The sequence below is a fragment of the Phyllobates terribilis genome, unplaced genomic scaffold (genome assembly GCF_046119375.1).
Source record: "Phyllobates terribilis strain yellow unplaced genomic scaffold, ASM4611937v1 Scaffold_8__6_contigs__length_399053987, whole genome shotgun sequence".
Taxonomy (NCBI): domain Eukaryota; kingdom Metazoa; phylum Chordata; class Amphibia; order Anura; family Dendrobatidae; genus Phyllobates; species Phyllobates terribilis.
The window spans coordinates 82165213-82184168 of NW_027362768.1; the positions used below are offsets into that span (position 1 = coordinate 82165213).

At 42.0% G+C, this 18956-nt stretch overlaps 1 protein-coding gene across 4 annotated transcripts in view; it reads right to left on the reverse strand.

The window, feature by feature from the left end:
- Positions 1-262: 262 nt before the first annotated feature.
- Positions 263-18956, reverse strand: part of LOC141156381 (putative defense protein 3) — a 70554-nt gene continuing 51860 nt past the window's right edge. For all 4 annotated transcript variants that reach the window (XM_073642578.1, XM_073642577.1, XM_073642579.1 and 1 more), the window contains 4 exons: positions 7695-7828; positions 1953-2044; positions 848-1082; positions 263-492 (listed from right to left, as the gene is read on the reverse strand). In XM_073642578.1, coding sequence (XP_073498679.1) covers positions 430-492; positions 848-1082; positions 1953-2044; positions 7695-7828 — 524 coding nt within the window. In that variant the 3' untranslated portion in view covers positions 263-429. The remainder of the gene's footprint in view (positions 493-847; positions 1083-1952; positions 2045-7694; positions 7829-18956) is intronic.

Below are 18956 nucleotides of genomic sequence, written 5' to 3' on the forward strand. Positions count from 1 at the left end.
AATATTTATATTATACATATTCCATATTTATATTCCATATATATAATTCATATTTATTTAACAATATTACATGATTACAGATGTTACAGTACAGGTAGACATACACCGTAATAACAAAAAAGATGTGATCAGGTCACCGTGCCACAAGTGCACAGGATCCTAAATCCAAGGAAAAGCAGTCCATAAAAAGAAGGGAGTTGATCCACTGAAGTGGTGGATCAACTCCCTTCTTTTTATAGGCATACACCAACTTATAGACTCCTCTTATTTATGATATTTATATTACAGATATTACAGTACAATTTTATTTCTATCAGACATATTTATATTGTCTTCATTTCCAAACTTATCCTCCAACGCTTCTCATTATCAGAAAGCAGAAGATTTATTAATTGCTACCATGAAGATTAATTCAATCTCAGAATATGATTAACTTAAAAAAGAAGCAATCACGAGACCACAAGATATCAGCAGTACTTCAAGGGTCCAAGTCTGCAAACAAAATAGAGTAAATATGACAATGGAGAATTTAGACGTAAACAGACAGATATCACTCTCCTGGTATCAGCATGCATTTCTTGCAACATCCTAATCTAAAGATGCCATAATGAATCATATAGAACAGCTATGGTCACCTATCACCCATTTGCGCTCCCACAGCTCACTCTGCTAAATAATGGGGGTAACATCTTAATGAGCCCAGGGCGTTGCAGCACATTAGTGCATGCAGTCATTTTAATATGAATTTGCTATGTAGGAAATTGTAGAAATTGAAGAATATTAATAATCAGCTACTAAATGGTTATAGTCAGGAAGTGCAATGGGGCGGAAAATAAAGTAGACTTACACGTTGGACTCCATTGTTGCGCACCGTGGATTTGACGACAAGTGGGGTAGAGGTTGAGGTAGTAGAGGAGGAAGTGGAGGTATTTGTAGTTGTGGTCGAATCTGTTTTCACTGTTGTATTGGTACTGGATGGATTTCTCACTGTAGTACTGGGAGTGGTGGTGGTGGGAACATATGCAATCTTTGCACTCGCTACATTTGTCCAGAATACCTGTCCAGTTTGAACAACGGTTGCTCTATAACGTATATAGAATTGATTTATTATTTTTTGGGTTAATACTTAACATCCAGTCACATGATCCCAAATTGTAGAGTTTTTATTATTTGCTAGTAGAGATGAGGAAATTGATTTCATGCAAATCAAATTGGTGTAAAATCTTGGGGAATTTGCTAAATCCGGCATATTTTTACAGTTTGTGCGAAACACCAAAAAAATGCCACTGCCGTTTTACCAATTATAGAAAATTGTATCAGCCAGAGAAGGCTCACATGATCTCGGACATAACCTGGTGGGCTTCCCTATAATGCCTTGCAGTTATCACATCACAGGGTATAGCACAGCCAATGAGAAGGGACTAAAGACAAAAAAGGGGGTGGGGTGGAAAAGCGCAGTGCTTTTCCAGCGCCTTATCCAGTTTCTAGCGCCCCACTGACCACTTCAATTTGCACAATGAGAAGGGACTATCACAGCCAGTATAAAGTCAGAGGTAGGGAATGCAGCAGCATTTTGGGATGAATCTGGATAATAAGATGACACCAGAGCTCACACTATCTTAATAGAAATAGGGATGGAAAACCATAAAACACTGAAGAAACTTTACAGATAGTGTGCTACAGCAAAGCAGTGAAAAACAGTTGTCATCCATCTACCCATAATTATATATGAGCAAGTCACTTTAACATTACTAAGCTTGAGTTAAAGAGCTTTAAGGGGGTTGGACGCAGTCCTAGGAGACCTCAAGCATTATGCAAGTCTTTTCAAGGAAATGTATCTGCTTATGATTCATCTCAAACTGATTTACCACTAATTGAATTTGAATTTTTAAAGATTCACTCATCTGTAGTTTCCAGGTTTAGATTTTCTTTCATTGATGAGAGTATCTTACTTGATTTGAATATCTGTAGTAATGGAGGATGGAGCGACCCAGGTAACGTCTATGCTGGACTTTCCAATGCTTGATGTTTGACTTACAGCGCTCTGTAAATATAACGTGTATGACAAAATATTGTTTAAAAAACAGTCAGTGAAATATTTTTCTTCACAAAAGAATCCTCTGTGATCCCCTGCTGTCCTGTCTGTATTGTCTTTTGCTTCCTCCCCTGCCCAGGAGCTGTGGTATGTTCCCTACACGGTCAGACACAGACAATTTATAAAATGAACTTTTGTTCGTGGGAAAACCCCTTTAGGCTGCGTGCCCACGATGCGTTTTTAATGCGTTTCTGCAGCGTTTTTGCAGCTGCGGAAACGCATTAAAAACGCATGGTAGAAGACCAAAAAATCTAAATAATAAAAATATGGGAGGAAGAGAAACCAATCACAAACTAAAATGTTTTTATACAAATGCACAAAGCATGGGCAACAAACAAGGAGAATTGGAACTACTAATGCAGGAAAAGGAATATGATGTCATTGGAATCACTGAAACTTGGTGGGACGATACACATGATTGGAATAAAAGGCTAAAAGGATACAACTTATTTGCAAGAAACAGACTTGATAAACGAGGAGAAGGTGTTGCATTGTATGTTAGAAAAGCGTATATCTGCACAGAGATTGAAGCTTCAGAGACTGGGAGTTCTGTGGAAACTGTTTGGGTAAGAATACAAGGAGAGAACAACGGAAAGGACACCATTGTAGGCATTTACTACAGGCCACCTGGGCAAGCTGAAGATATGGATGAACTCTTTATGTATCAAATGACCAAGTTCTCCAAAAAATATGACGTAGTGGTCATGGGAGATTTCAACTATCCAGACATTTGTTGGGAATCTCTCTCAAGTAAAACTAACAGGTCAAGCAAATTCTTATCCTCTCTTGCTGACAACTTTATCTTCCAAAAGGTAGGGGAGAAAACAAGGGGATCTGCTACTTTGGATCTAATCCTTATAAACAGGGAGGAAATGGTTGAGGAGGTAAAGGTGGCTGGGACCCTAGGAGGCAGCGATCATGCTATTATAGAATTTTGGATAACTAGAGGAGGAAGACATGTGAAGACTCAAACTTCAAGGTTAGATTTTAGAAAGGCAGATTTTAAGAGACTCAGAAAGAGAATAGGAGGGATCCAATGGCTGGATGTCCTTAAGGACAAAAATGTCCAGGAAGGATGGGAAATTTTTAAAAATGAGATTCTCAAAGCACAATCGTTAACAATCCCGAAAAGTAGGAAGAATGGGAAGCATTTAAGGAAACCAGGATGGATGAACACAGAACTTAAACACATGCTAAAAAGAAAGAAAGAAATGTTTATTAAATGGAAAGAGGGAGGCATATCTAAAGAAGATTATAATGCAGTCTGCAGATCCTGTAGGGCACGTATCAGGTTAGCTAAAGCTGACAATGAATTAAGGCTTGCAAGAGATGTCAAAAGCAATAAAAAAGGATTTTGGGGGTATGTCAAAAGTAAAAGAAAAGTCAAAGATGCTATAGGATTTTTACAGGATGAAAATGGAGAAATGGTAAGAGAGGATGTTGAGAAGGCCGAACTTTTTAATTCCTATTTTGCATCTGTTTTCTCTCAGAAAGAAAATGTAACATCAACTGATCTTCACTGTCCTTTTAAAGGAATAGAGGAATCCAAGTTATCAGTAAACAGAAAGATTGTGAGGGAATATTTAGCTAACATAAATGAGTTCAAGTCTCCAGGTCCAGATGAATTACACCCCAGAGTACTGAAGGAGATTGTAGAAGAAATTTTAGAACCACTCTCCATAATCTTTGAAAATTCTTGGAGAACAGGAGAAGTCCCAGAAGACTAGAGAAGAGCAAATGTTGTTCCTATCTTCAAAAAGGGGAAGAAGGTGGACCCAGGGAACTATAGGCCGGTGAGTCTGACTTCTATACCAGGAAAGATCTTTGAACAAATTATTAAACAACATGTATGTAAGTACATGGATAAGAATGAAGTGATTAACCAGAGTCAGCATGGGTTTGTAACTAACAAGTCATGTCAGACTAACTTAATTTCCTTCTATGACAGAATCACTGACTGGGTGGATCAGGGAAATGCTGTAGATATAGTATATCTTGACTTCAGCAAAGCATTTGACAAAGTATCTCACATCATCCTTATTGAAAAAATGACCAAGTATGCAATGGACCAGGCAACTGTTAGGTGGATTCATAACTGGCTTAGTGATCGGACTCAAAGGGTGGTTGTAAATGGCTTCACATCCAGCTGGATGAATGTCTCAAGTGGGGTACCACAGGGCTCCGTCCTGGGACCTGTATTGTTCAACATCTTTATCAATGATTTAGATGAAGGAATTGAGGGTAAACTGATTAAATTTGCTGATGACACAAAGCTAGGAGGGATAGCTAATACTAGAGAAGAGAGAGAGATGATTCAAAAAGACCTAAATAAACTGGAGCAGTGGGCAGCAACCAACAGAATGGTTTTTAACAGGGAAAAATGCAAAGTACTACATCTGGGCAATAAAAATGAAAAAAGCATATACAGAATGGGAGGAATAGAGCTTAGCAACAGTACATGTGAAAAAGACTTAGGTATACTAATAGATCATAGACTGAACATGAGTCAACAGTGTGATGCAGCAGCAAAAAAGGCAAATACAATTCTGGGATGTATTAACAGAAGCATACAGTCTAGATCACGTGAAGTCATTATCGGTCTTTACTCCTCTTTGGTCAGACCTCATCTGGAATACTGTGTACAGTTTTGGGCACCACATTTTAAAAAAGACATAGACAAACTGGAGCAAGTTCAGAGAAGAGCGACCAGAATGGTGACTGGTCTGCAAACCATGTCCTATGAGGAACGGTTGCAGGATTTGGGAATGTTTAGCTTGCAAAAAAGAAGACTGAGAGGAGACTTAATAGCTGTCTACAAATATGTCAAGGGCTGTCACATTGTAGAAGGATCATCTTTATTCTCATTTGCACAAGGAAAGACTAGAAGCAATGGGATGAAACTAAATGGGAGGAGACACAGATTAGATATTAGAAAAAACTTTTTGACAGTTAGGGTGATTAATGAGTGGAACAGGCTGCCACGAGAGGTGGTGAGTTCCCCTTCAATGGACGTCTTCAAACAGAGGCTGGACAGACATCTGTCTGAGATGATCTAGTGAATCCTGCTTTGAGCAGGGGGTTGGACCAGATGACCCAGGAGGTCCCTTCCAACTCTACCATTCTATGATTCTATGATTCTATGATTCTATGTCCCCCAATGATAATCCGCATGTGCTATGCACATGCTGCGGAAATTTCCGCTGCGGATTATCATTGCGGAAAAAAACGCAGCACTACCAATTATTTTGCGGAAATGCTGCGTTTTCGCCGCCATTGACTTGCATTAGAACGCGCCAATTCCGCAAGACTGCATCTATACTTGCGTAATTGGCGCGTTCTAATGTGCGGATGGTACCCGGGTGTAGAGGAGAGGAGAGTCTCATCCACACCCAGGTACCATTAAAAAATCTGTAAAAAAAGAATAAAATAAAAAATAAATGTATACTTACCTTCCGGCGGCCCGCGCTGCGCTCCTACTTGTTTCCCGGCACTTTGCAGTGGATTGAAGGACCTGCGCTGACGTCAGAGTCATGTGACGGGTCACGAGACACTGACATCGGCAGGTCTTTCAATCCATCGCTGCCGGCACCGAACGAAGCAAGCCAGCGCGGGCCATCGGAGGGTAAGTATATATTTATTTTTTTATTTTTAACCACTCTCTCGGGTCACACTATATAAATCCATGCAGTTTGCATGGATTTATATAGTGTGACCTAGTTGTCACAAGCACTTTCCAAGTGATGCTAATCGCTTGGAAAGAGCTTGTCAATCCGCATGCAGAAATGTCATTGAATAACGCTCCATTTCCGCATGTCCCTGGCAGGAAAACGCATGTACAGTCTGCATGCGTTTTTTTCTGCCAGGGAGATGCAGAAACGCTCAGAAAAAAATCCTGAGCATTTCTGCATCGTGGGCACATAGCCTTAAGTCCACTTGTTAGAGGGAATGGGTAGAGAGTGAAGACAGCGCAGTTAAGAAATCAGGCATTAGAGGTGAATACTAATGTCTCTCTAATTGGCATGTATGAATCACCCCTCTATGGAAATTCTCTGTGTTATTTTATAAGTTTTAATATGATGAGCCCAAGGGACAAGGAGAACATACAGGTGCATCTCACTAAATTAGAATATCATTAAAAAGTTAATTTATTTCAGTTCTTCAATACAAAAAGTGAAACTCAAATATTATGAGTCATTACAAACAGAGTGATCTATTTCAAGTGTTTATTTCTGTTAATGCTGATGATTATAGCTTACAGCCAATGAAAACACAAACTGCCGGTAAAATATAAACTTAAATTCTAATTTAGTGAGATGCACCTGTGGCGCCCCTGAGGGTTCGGTCGCCACAGAGGTACTGCACCTCACTCAGAGGTGTGGTGCCTCCCTTCACTCAGGTAAGGAGGGAGTGCTGCCCGGAACCCCAACACCTACATCCAACACTACACTACCCCAGGCCAGCAGGAGGGGCAAGACGCAATGTAGTTTTCTGCTGAGCCCTGACCCTGGCTGGAGTAGGGGGAACCCAAAGGTAGGGGGAACCAGTAGTGGGGGTGGATGGCGGAAGTAGTTTAGGGGAGCACTCATACAGTAAAGATATAAAAAGAAGCCATCTTAGAATAGTGCAGTCCAGTCAGTGAGAGAAGAGAGTGAAGACAGTCAGGGAGCAGAGTCTCTGTCAGAGCTCTGCTCCCCAAGCAGGGCCTAGCCTCAGAGGCCCAGGAGGGGAGCAGGGAGGAAGCTCCGTTCTGTAGAAGGGATCCTAGGGGGTACGGCGAGTGCAGGCGGCACCCGTACACCCCGAACCTGCCAGGTGTCAGGAGGATCTAGGCCTCAAGAAGGGGACTGGCCCCTGGCCCAGTCGTGCAGCTTCAAGCCTCGGCTGGAAAAATCGGAGGCTTCTGACTTCTATAGCCAGGAGCCAAACTCCCACTTCAGTCCAAGTAAGGTCAAGCAGGTCTGTGCAACTCCGACGGACAGGGGGGACCTCAGAGCACCCGAACAGGATTCACAGTGGCAGGAGGGAGTAAGACCCAGCGTGAAGTGGGTCTAGAGAGGTACATAAGAAAGTGGGGTTCCGCCAGGTACACCCGAACTGCCTGAGGAAGGACTGAACCCCTGCCCGGTGAAAGCAGTGCGATGCGGGAGGCTTGCACCGGTACAGTGCACCTGTGGACTGTCTAAAAACTGTGAGTAAATCTTGGATGACTGCACTGAGCTGCCTCCGCTCCTTTATTTCGCCGGTGCCATTTCCCTCCCTGCACTACAATGCCCAGCGCACCTACTCCATTTCTCTACACTGCCCTGAGGCCTGCTCCACCTGTGGGGAGCCGTTCCATCTCAAGCTGCCCTACCATCTGCCTCAGAGGACAGTTGCAGCGCTGGTGATCCTCACCAGACACCACAGGTGGCGTCACGAAAAATCCCAAAAACCCCATATAAAAGTTTCCCCCCATTTCACTGACCGCCCTGTGTCACGGACCGGGCCAGCCACCTTGATATCCCCGGCAACCAGAGGCCCGGCTGCCGAGTACCCCACGGCCCTGGGGGCGTGTCACACCTGTATGAATCGTTTCAAAGCAAACCAGTTATCCACTTACTGCGGCAGAAGTACAAGTTAAGACTTGAGAGTTAGAATTGCTGGTCACAAAGGAGCCCAAAGGGACAGTAGAACTCCCTGAACGTGCCTGGATCATAAAGCCTCTGAACTGGGACGCACTGCTGCTGAGAGTAACTGCAAATAATAAAAAAAGATAAAGTTCACATGAGCGTTAGTGAATCACAGCAAATTATACTAGATTCAATATGTGACAGTGCATAAGGTATCAACACCATTTAATGATTAGTCAGATATCTGACATTAAATGTGACCCAATCAGATCTCATAAACTGCCGGTAAAATATAAACTTTGTAAAGAACATAAAAAGTAGCACTAAATAGAAAGGCCCAAGGCTCGTATATGCCGTATTTAAAAAAATAATTAAAAACTACAACAAACTAATGGCAAAAACTGGACACATTTGACCGTGTGACTGGTCCTCACTACATACGTGGGAACTAAAAGTGGTTTTCTGTTTTTGGTAGGAGACTATACCAACTTGATGTGGAATAGCTTAACCATGTAGTTAACCTGATGTGGGCCAGTGCCTAAGGAGGCGGGACTTTCTTGACCTAGTTTATTCATACAGCTGTTTATCAACTTTTAACAGTCAAAAGAGAAAAAAATAGTTTTCTCAACTAGTGAAAGTCACATAAGAGGGTAAGCAGTGTTTCTTTGAGCATCTACAAGGAGCTAGTGCTTTTAATCTGCCCATTAACATTTGACCAGACTAAATTCAAAGTGGGACACTGGGATATTAATCATGGGGCAACAGTTTATTATGGGCTGCAACTCCTTTGGAGCCCCACTATACATTTGGATGTGGCAATCTGGATTGTTACTGGGCCTCATACCTTGGAGATTATGTTTGAGGTCTAAATGGAATTATATGTCTGAAGCCCCGATTTTGTGATTTTTTTTATAAGCCACTTTCCTTTTTTGTCTTGTGGCATTAGTTGCCATTTTTGTGGCCACATTATTCGAAGTCAAAAACAAGCTTTTTTTCTGTCTTGAACTGTTTTTGTGACTGGTGCTAAAAGTCATACATTCCCTAAACTGGTGCAAAAATTGCGCCAAAATACTGGCGTACTCAAAAATAAACCATGGGAGGGACTAAAGTACCGGTGTGCCAAATTTTGCAACTTTTTAAAAAGTCACAATTGAACCTGGCAAAAAACATCTGAAATCACTAATCTCAATCGCCCACACAGTGGAAAACAAGGAAAAAAAACAGGTACATAATAAACTTAAAAAAATGTCAAATAGAATAATGAATTGGATGCAAACTAAAAAAAAACACACACTAGACAAATAAACAGATGCAAATGTAATGATGAATTGGTGTCTGAGTCTGTGGTCTGAATTAAAGTGGATGTCTGACTTTAGGATCTACGACACATTCAGACTTCCATAAATGGAAAGTTTGCACAGTTGGTTCCCAGAAACAAAACTTGCTTGGACGCTTATAAAATGATAATTATGCCACTGTGTGTATGGGAGCATGTTTGCATTGTGTATATATGTGAGCATGTATGTACAGTACAGACCAAAAGTTTGAACACACCTTCTCATTTAAAGATTTTTCTGTATTTTCATGACCTTGAAAATTGTACATTCACACTGAAGGCATCAAGACTATGAATTGACACATGTGGAATTATATACTTAACAAAAAAGTGTGAAACAACTGAAAATATGTCTTATATTCTAGGTTTTTCAAAGTAGCCACCTTTTGCTTTGATGACTGCTTTGCACACTCTTGGCATTCTCTTGATGAGCTTCAAGAGGTAGTCACCGGAAATGGTTTTCACTTCACAGGTGTGCCCTGTCAGGTTTAATAAGTGGGATTTCTTGCCTTATAAATGGGGTTGGGACCATCAGGTGTGTTGTGTAGAAGTCAGGTGGATACACAGCTGATAGTCCTACTGAATAGACTGTTAGAATTTGTATTATGGCAAGAAAAAAGCAGCTAAGTAAAGAAAAACGAGTGGCCATTATTACTTTAAGAAATGAAGGTCAGTCAGTCCGAAAAATTGGGCAAACTTTGAAAATGTCCCCAAGTGCAGTTGCAAAAATCATCAAGCGCTACAAAGAAAATGTCTCACATGAGGACCGCCCCAGGAAAGGAAGACCAAGAGCCACCTCTGCTTCTGAGGATAAGTTTATCTGAGTCACCAGCCTCAGAAATAGCAGGTTAACAGCAGCTCAGATTAGAGACCAGGTCAATGCCACACAGAGTTCTAGCAGCAGACACATCTCTACAACAACTGTTAAGAGGAGACTTTGTGCAGCAGGCCTTCATGGTAAAATAGCTGCTAGGAAACCACTGCTAAGGACAGGCAACAAGCAGAAGAGACTTGTTTGGGCTAAAGAACACAAGGAATGGACATTAGACTAGTGGAAATCTGTGCTTTGGTCTGATGAGTCCAAATTTGAGATCTTTGGTTCCAACCACCGTGTCTTTGTGCGACGCAGAAAAGGTGAACGGATGGACTCTACATGCCTGGTTCCCACCGTGAAGCATGGAGGAGGAGGTGTGATGGTGTGGGGGTGCTTTGCTGGTGACACTGTTGGGGATTTATTTGAAAATTTGAAAATTGAAGGCATACTGAACCAGAATGACTACCACAGCATCTTGAAGCGGCATGCTATTCCATCCGGTTTGCGTTTAGCTGGACCATCATTGATTTTTCAACAGGACAATGACCCCAAACACACCTCCAGGCTGTGTAAGGGCTATATGACCAAAAAGGAGAGTGATGGGGTGCTACGCCAGATGACCTGGCCTCTAGAATCACCAGACCTGAACCCAATCGAGATGGTTTGGGGTGAGCTGGACCGCAGAGTGAAGGCAAAAGGGCCAACAAGTGCTAAGCATCTCTGGGAACTCCTTCAAGATTGTTGGAAGACCATTTCCGGTGACTACCTCTTGAAGCTCATCAAGAGAATGCCAAGAGTGTGCAAAGCAGTCATCAAAGCAAAAGGTGGCTACTTTGAAGAACCTAGAATATAAGACATATTTTCAGTTGTTTCACACTTTTTTGTTAAGTATATAATTCCACATGTGTTAATTCATAGTTTTGATGCCTTCAGTGTGAATGTACAATTTTCATAGTCAAGAAAATACAGAAAGATCTTTAAATGAGAAGGTGTGTCTAAACTTTTGGTCTGTACTGTATGTGAATCAAACAAAAAAAAAAACTATAAAATATAGCTTTATTGATAAATTTTTAAAAAAGCAGCGATAAATCAAAATAGGTTTGGAAGTCCGGTAAATTAATGTGATCCGTCACAGAAAATAATTTGATAATTGTTGCAATATTCAGAAAAGTTCTAAAGGAGATAGAAGGTGTCTTTATCCTTCATATCCCTGTCTACCAGCGGAGGTTGGCACCCTAGGGGACATGATGTGGCACCCCTGCTCCACGTCGACTGCCCCTAACAGAACCTTAACTGGAACTCACCAAAGCCAACACCATCACCCATAAAAGTGCTTAAGTGCTTTAAAATTTACTGAATATGCTTTTGGCTGAAATGAGATATAAAATTTGTAAGTGAGATATACTCTTTATCAATATCGACAAATCTGAGAAGGTTGTAAATTGTGTGCCTCTATATCTATATACAGTTATATGAAAAAGTTTGGGCACCCCTATTAATCTTAAGCTTAATGTTTTCTTAAAATTGGTGTATTTGCAACAGCTATTTCAGTTTGATATATGTAATAACTGTTGGACACAGTAATGTTTCTGCCTTGAAATGAGGTTTATTGTACTAACAGAAAATGTGCAATCTGCATTCAAACAAAATTTGACAGGTGCATAAGTATGGGCACCTCACCAGAAAAGTGACATTAATATTTAGTAGATCCTCCTTTTGCAAAAATAACAGCCTCTAGTCGCTTCCTGTAGCTTTTAATGAGTTCCTGGATCCTGGATGAAGGTATTTTTGACCATTCCTCTTTACAAAACAATTCCAGTTCAGTTAAGTTTGATGGTCGCCGAGCATGGACAGCCCTCTTCAAATGATCCCACAGATGTTCAATGATATTCAGGTCTGGGGACTGGGATGGCCATTCCAGAACATTGTAATTGTTCCTCTGCATGAATGCCTGAGTAGATTTGGAGCGGTGTTTTGGATCATTGTCTTGCTGAAAGATCCATCCCCTGCATAACTTCAACTTTATCACTGATTCTTGAACATTATTGTCAAGAATCTGCTGATACTGAGGGGAATCCATGCGTCCCTCAACTTTAACAAGATTCCCGGTGCCGGCATTGGCCACACAGCCCCAAAGCATGATGGAACCTCCACCAAATTTTACTGTGGGTAGCAAGTGTTTTTCTTGGAATGCTGTCTTTTTTTGCTGCCATGCATAACGCCTTTTTGTATGACCAAACAACTCAATCTTGGTTTCATCAGTCCACAGGACCTTCTTCCAAAAAGAAATTGGCTTCTCCAAATGTGCTTTTGCATACCTCAGCCGACTCTGTTTGTGGCGTGCTTGCAGAAATGGCTTCTTTCGCATCACTCTCCTATACAGCTTCTCCTTGTGCAAAGTGCGTTGTATAGTTGACCGATGCACAGTGACACCATCTGCAGCAAGTTGATGCTGCAGCTCTCTGGAGGTGGTCTGAGGATTGTCCTTGACTGATCTCACCATTCTTCTTCTCTGCCTTTCTGATGTTTTTCTTGGCCTGCCACTTCTGGCCTTAACAAGAACTGTCCCTGTGTTCTTCCATTTCCTTACTATGCTCCTCACAGTGGAAACTGACAGGTTAAATCTCTGAGACAGCTTTTTGTATCCTTCCCCTGAACAACTATGTTGAATAATCTTTGTTTTCAGATCATTTGACAGTTGTTTTGAGGAGCCCATGATGCCACTCTTCAGAGGAGATTCAAACAGGAGAACAACTTGCAAGTGGCCACTTTAAGTAGCTTTTCTCATGATTGCATACACCTGGCTATGAAGTTCAAAGCTCAATGAGGTTACAAAACCAAAAAAGTGCTTTAGTAAGTTAGTAAAAAGTAGGTAGGAGTATTTAAAAGAAGAAAGTGCTAAGGGTGCCCATACTTATGCACCTGTCAAATTTTGTTTGAATGCAGATTGCACATTTTCTGTTAGTACAATAAACCTCATTTCAAGGCAGAAACATTACTGTGTCCAACAGTTATTACATAGATCAAACTGAAATAGCTGTTGCAAAAACACCAATTTTAAGAAAACATTAAGCTTAAGATTAATAGGGGTGCCCAAACTTTTTCATATAACTGTATACTCTCCCAAGGAGGTTTTGTGGATAGATGACAGATAATCTGCCTAGAGTTAAATGTCCACATATAAGCAAGTATCAATGGCTATCTAGAACATCAATTTACTTCACGTTGTCAGTGCTTCGAAATTCAATAGCCCGTGTATCAAAGGGGTCTAAATAGTAATGTTCATTAACCTCAATAGCTGTGCATATATTTCAGATTATAATACTGCAGAGTATATAAAACTCTAATACCACTCACTACCCTTTTTGTTTTTTCAAAATATCAGAGAGAAGGAAAATGTGGTAGTCAGATCTAACTATAATATCACATATAGATGTCATATCTGTCAAAGATTGAACCCTGGTAGCAAGACAGGAATTATACACCCACATAAGCATACCCATAGATAGTTATGCACCATATAGAGTCAATTTGCACAGTGGCCAATATTCAGTAGCCCTTAAGCCATAAAGTATATAAAGCATATTACCAGCTGCCAAAGAGTGTAGATCAATCATCCAACTTATCTTTAGATTAAATACCCCATCCAGACGCATTTCTCCTCTCGTGAATCGCACAAGGGCTTCATCAGGGGATCTTAATCTGGTAAAGAGGAGAGCTACAATCCAGCTCCCTTCCTCGAGACTGCACTCATCATAATAGATTGCTGCATGTATAGCATGCGCTCCACCCGTTTAAATCTCCCACGTGCCACAACATATACCAGAAGTACTACGTGTGAAATGTAAATTAAGCTCACCAATCCCGCGCCACATACAGCGTGCTGGAGATACATGTCAGCATGCCTTTCTCCATGGTGGAATGCAGATGCACTCCACCAGATGCCCACATCACTGGAAGAAGCCAGGGTCAATTAGGGACAGTCGACGTGGAGCGGGAGTGCCACATTGTGTCCCCTAGGGTGCCAACCTCCGCTGGTAGACAGGGATATGAAGGATAAAGACACCTTCTATCTCCTTTAGAATTTTTCTGAATATTGTGACCATTATCAAATTATTTTCTGTGACAGATCACATTAATTTACTGGACTCCCAAACCTATTTTTATTTATTGCTGCTTTTTTAAAAATGTATTAATGTAAGCTATGTTTTTTAGGGTTTTTTTCCTTTGGTTTTGTTGTGATACAGACCCTTAATCTATCTAAAGTTTGATTTTTGCATGTATGTATGTGAGCATGTATGTATTGTGTATGAATGTGAACATGTATGCAGTTCTTCCCGTGTTTGCGTGGGTTTCCTCCTTGTTTTCTGGTTTCCTCCCACATTCCAAAGACATACTGATAGGGAATGTAAATTGTGAGCCCCAATGGGGACAGCCATGATAATGTATGTAAATTGTCTGAATTGTAAAGCGCTGCGGAATATGTTGGCACTATACAGTACAGACCAAAAGTTTGGACACACCTTCTCATTTAAAGATTTTTCTGTATTTTCTTGACTATGAAAATTGTACATTCACACTGAATGCATCAAAACTATGAATTAACACATGTGAAATTATATACTTAACAAAAAAGTGTGAAACAACTGAAAATATGTCTTATATTCTAGGTTCTTCAAAGTAGCCACCTTTTGCTTTGATGACTGCTTTGCACACTCTTGGCGTTCTCTTGATGAGCTTCAAGAGCTAGTCACCGGAAATGGTTTTCACTTCACAGGTATGCCCTGTCGGGTTTAATAAATAGGATTTCTTGCCTTATAAATGGGGTTGGGACCATCAGTTGTGTTGTGCAGAAGTCTGGTGGATACACAGCTGATAGTCCTACCGAATAAACTGTTAGAATTTGTATTATGGCAAGAAAAAAGCAGCTAAGTAAAGAAGAACGAGTGTCCATCATTACTTTAAGAAATGAAGCTCAGTCAGTCCGAAAAATTGGGCAAACTTTGAAAGTGTCCCCAAGTGCAGTTGCAAAAACCATCAAGCGCTACAAAGAAACTTGCTCACATGAGGACCGCCCGAGGAAAGGAAGACCAAGAGTCACCTCTGCTTCTGAGGATAAGTTTATCCGAGTCACCAGCCTCAGAAATTGCAGGTTAACAGCAGCTCAGATTAGAGACCAGGTCAATGCCACACAGAGTTCTAGCAGCAGACACATCTCTTCAACAACTGTTAAGAGGAGACTTTGTGCAGCAGGCCTTCATGGTAAAATAGCTGCTAGAAAACCACTGCTAAGGACAGGCAACAAGCAGAAGAGACTTGTTTGGGCTAAAGAACACAAGGAATGGACATTATACCAGTGGAAATCTGTGCTTTGGTCTGATGAGTCCAAATTTGAGATCTTTGGTTCCAACCACCCTGTCTTTGTGCGACGCAGAAATGGTGAACGGATGGACTGTACATGCCTGGTTCCCACCGTGAAGCATGGAGGAGGAGGTGTGATGGTGTGGGGGTGCTTTGCTGGTGACACTGTTGGGAATTTATTCAAAATTGAAGGCATACTGAACCAGCATGGCTACCACAGCATCTTGCAGCGGCATGCTATTCCATCCGGTTTGCGTTTAGCTGGACCATCATTTATTTTTCAACAGGACAATGACCCCAAACACACCTCCAGGCTGTGTAAGGGTTATCTGACCAAGAAGGAGAGTGATGGGGTGCTTCGCCAGATGACCTGGCCTCCACAGTCACCAGACCTGAACCCAATCGAGATGGTTTGGGGTGAGCTCGACCGCAGAGTGAAGGCAAAAGGGCCAACAAGTGCTAAGCATCTCTGGGAACTCCTTCAAGATTGTTGGAAGACCATTTCCGGTGACTATCTCTTGAAGCTCATCAAGAGAATGCCAAGAGTGTGCAAAGCAGTCATCAAAGCAAAAGGTGGCTAATTTGAAGAACCTAGAATATAAGACATACTTTCGGTTGTTTCACACTTTTTTGTTAAGTATATAATTCCACATGTGTTAATTCATAGTTTTGATGCCTTCAGTGTGAATGTACAATTTTCATAGTCATGAAAATACAGAAAAATCTTTAAATGAGAAGGTGTGTCCAAACTTTTGGTCTGTACTGTATATATAGAAAGATTAGTATTTATTATTATTAAATTGTGTATGTATGTGAGCATGTATACCTTGTGTATGTATGTGAGCTTTCATGTATTGTGTATGTATGTGAGCATGTATACATTGTGTGTATGTATGTGAGCATGTATGTATGTGAAAATGTATACATTGTGTATGTATGTGATCATGGTTACATTGTGTGTGTATGTGAGCATGTACGTGAGTATGCATGCATTGTGTCTGTATGTGAGCATGTCTGTATGTGAAAATGTATACATTTGATCATGTTTGCATTGTGTGTGTATGTGAGCATGTATACATTGTGTCTGTATGTGAGCATGTATGTATTTGAGTATGTTTACATTGTGTATGCATGTGAGCATGTATGTATTTGAGTATGTTTACATTGTGTATGCATGTGAGCATGTATGTAAGCATGTATGCATTGTGTATATGTATGTATTTGAGCATGTATACATTGTGTGTATGTGAACATGTCTGTATGTGAGAATGTACATAACGCGCCCCCTGGGCCGTGGGGTACTCGGTGCTGGACCGGTCGTTGCTAGGGGAGATGTCACAGTGGCGGTGATCTGGTCCGTGACCCAGGGCGGTCAATCAAAGGGGAATATTTTCAGGGGATTTATAGTTTTTATATACAGTTCGTGACGCCACCTGTGGTATGCGGCTAAAGGGGAGCTGCCGCTGCGGAGCAGGTCCTCTGGAGCTGGTGTGAATGCAGCAGAGTTGGTTTAGCTCTCCACAGGTAGAGCTTAGCTCCAGGGCAGTGTAGATGTTAAAGATGTTGCGGTATAGTGCAGGGTGTGATGGCGCAGCAGCAATAACTGACAGAGACGCTGGGGGGCAGTCTTCAGGGTTTTACTCACAGTTGTCAAATTCCTCAGGTTGCACTGTACAGCTTACAGCCTCCCACATCGCGCTGCGTTCACCAGGCAGGGGTTCAGCCAACCCTCAGGTACCTCCAGAGTACATAGCAGGACCCCCTTCTGTGTATTCCTTCTGGCCGTCTCCCTACACCTCACACCTAGTGTCCCAATCCAGTGACCACGGACCTGGTCGGGCGACGTCTTCTCTGTCCCCTGAGTCCTCTATGGTTACCTTCTTGGTGAGACCAATGTGGATTGTGGCTGCAGTACCTGAAATACTACAGCCTCTGGTTTCCTAGTTGAGACTTGAAGAACTCTGCTAGTTTAGGGACCGGTCCCCTCTGTGCGACCTGACCCCTCCACCGTCTGGCAGATTCGGGCATACGGGTGGCCTCCAGCACTTCCCGTACCCCTGGGGTCCCTTCCACGTTCCTGGAGCCTCTCCTGCTCCCTCAGTCTGTCCAGGGCCTCTCCTCAGGCCCTCCTCCTGAGCAGAGCTCCTGCTCCCAACTCCTCCTCTCACTGAAGAACTGACTGAACTCCCTCTAGAATGTTCAACCCTCTTTTTATATCACTTCTTTCAATGCTCCCCTGATTTACTTCCTCCACCCACACCCACTACATGGTTCCCCCTACTTTGGTTCCCCCCACTCCAGCAAGGGACAGGGCTCAGCAGGAAGCGCGATACATCTTGCCCTTCCAGCTGGCCTGGAGTAGTGTAGTGTTGGATGCAGGTGTTAGGGTGCCGGGCTGTACTCCTTTCTTACCTGAGAGTGAGGTACCACACCTCTGGGTGAGATGCAGTACCTCTGTGGCGACCGAACCCTCAGCGACGCCACATATATATTGTGTATGTGTGTGTATGTGACCATGAATGTATGTGAGTGTGACGATACAGCCTATAATCTTAATCAGCCAGACGATTAGATTTGTTAAACCAAAAGAAATACACTATTGTGTTTCTGTTGACTTATGAATGTATGTGTATTTCTGTGGCTGGTCAAGAAGGACATACTATTATTCGTATAAAACTGAATGTTGACTTCTCTTTGTTTGGAAACAATGATGTTTGTTAATATGCTAAAGACATATTGTACTAAAAGCCAGCTAGATATTGATTTAAAGAGCCCCCTCCTACACCATCTATGTAAATTGATTAAATGCACAAACAATGTGAGTAAAGTCCTCCCTAAACCCTTGACCTGTGGATGTGTACTTAAAAAGGAGATATGCTTCTGTAGCAGTCAGACTTGAATCAAGGAGAATCAGAAAGACTTGACAAGGAGAATCAAAGATCAGACTCTGAGACCATCAGCTTGGAAGCATGGCTTTAACCAAAGAGACACAGATTTGGATTCTACATGATTCCGGCCTAAGGGTATATGGCCCTGATTGGAAAGATACGGATCTGCTCAATTGACCATCAGAGAGCCCATGGATACATTTGGGGAGACCAGGTTGGGACGATGAAGTCACCTGGCCCCATGGATATGTTGTTTGGGGTTGCCAGGTGGGACCCTCCGGTTGCCTGGAACCTATGGAAACTCTTGTAGAGGCCAGGGTGGGACCTTCGGGTCTCCTGGCCTTGTACCTCGATGGACTGCTAGTTCCTAAGATTGCAGCTACCTTATCTCTGTGGGGGCATGCCAGAATCGGGGGACCACTGGTTGAGGTGGCCTTGGAAGTCACAAAGTTGCAGCTGTTCTATCCCAGGCGGGCCAGCGGAAGGGCGAGGACTGTGTAATGTTTTATGGGTATTTGCAGGGACTGGTCTGTGTTTATTGTCCATGTTGCGGTTCAATAAAGTATTGCCACACTGTTTTACCCTCACCCTGTGCTGTCTGAGTAGTATTATGCCCACGGAAGACGCCGTATCTTCACAGTGAGCATTTATACATTGTGTATGTATGTGAGTTTGTATGTATTGTGTATGTATGTGAGCATGTATTTATGTGAGCATATTTACATTGTGTATGTGTGTGAGCATGTATGCATTGTGTCTGTATGTGAGCATGTATATATGTGAGCATGTATGCATTGTGTGCATGTGAGCATGTATGTATGTGAGAATGTATATATTGTGTGTGTGATCATGT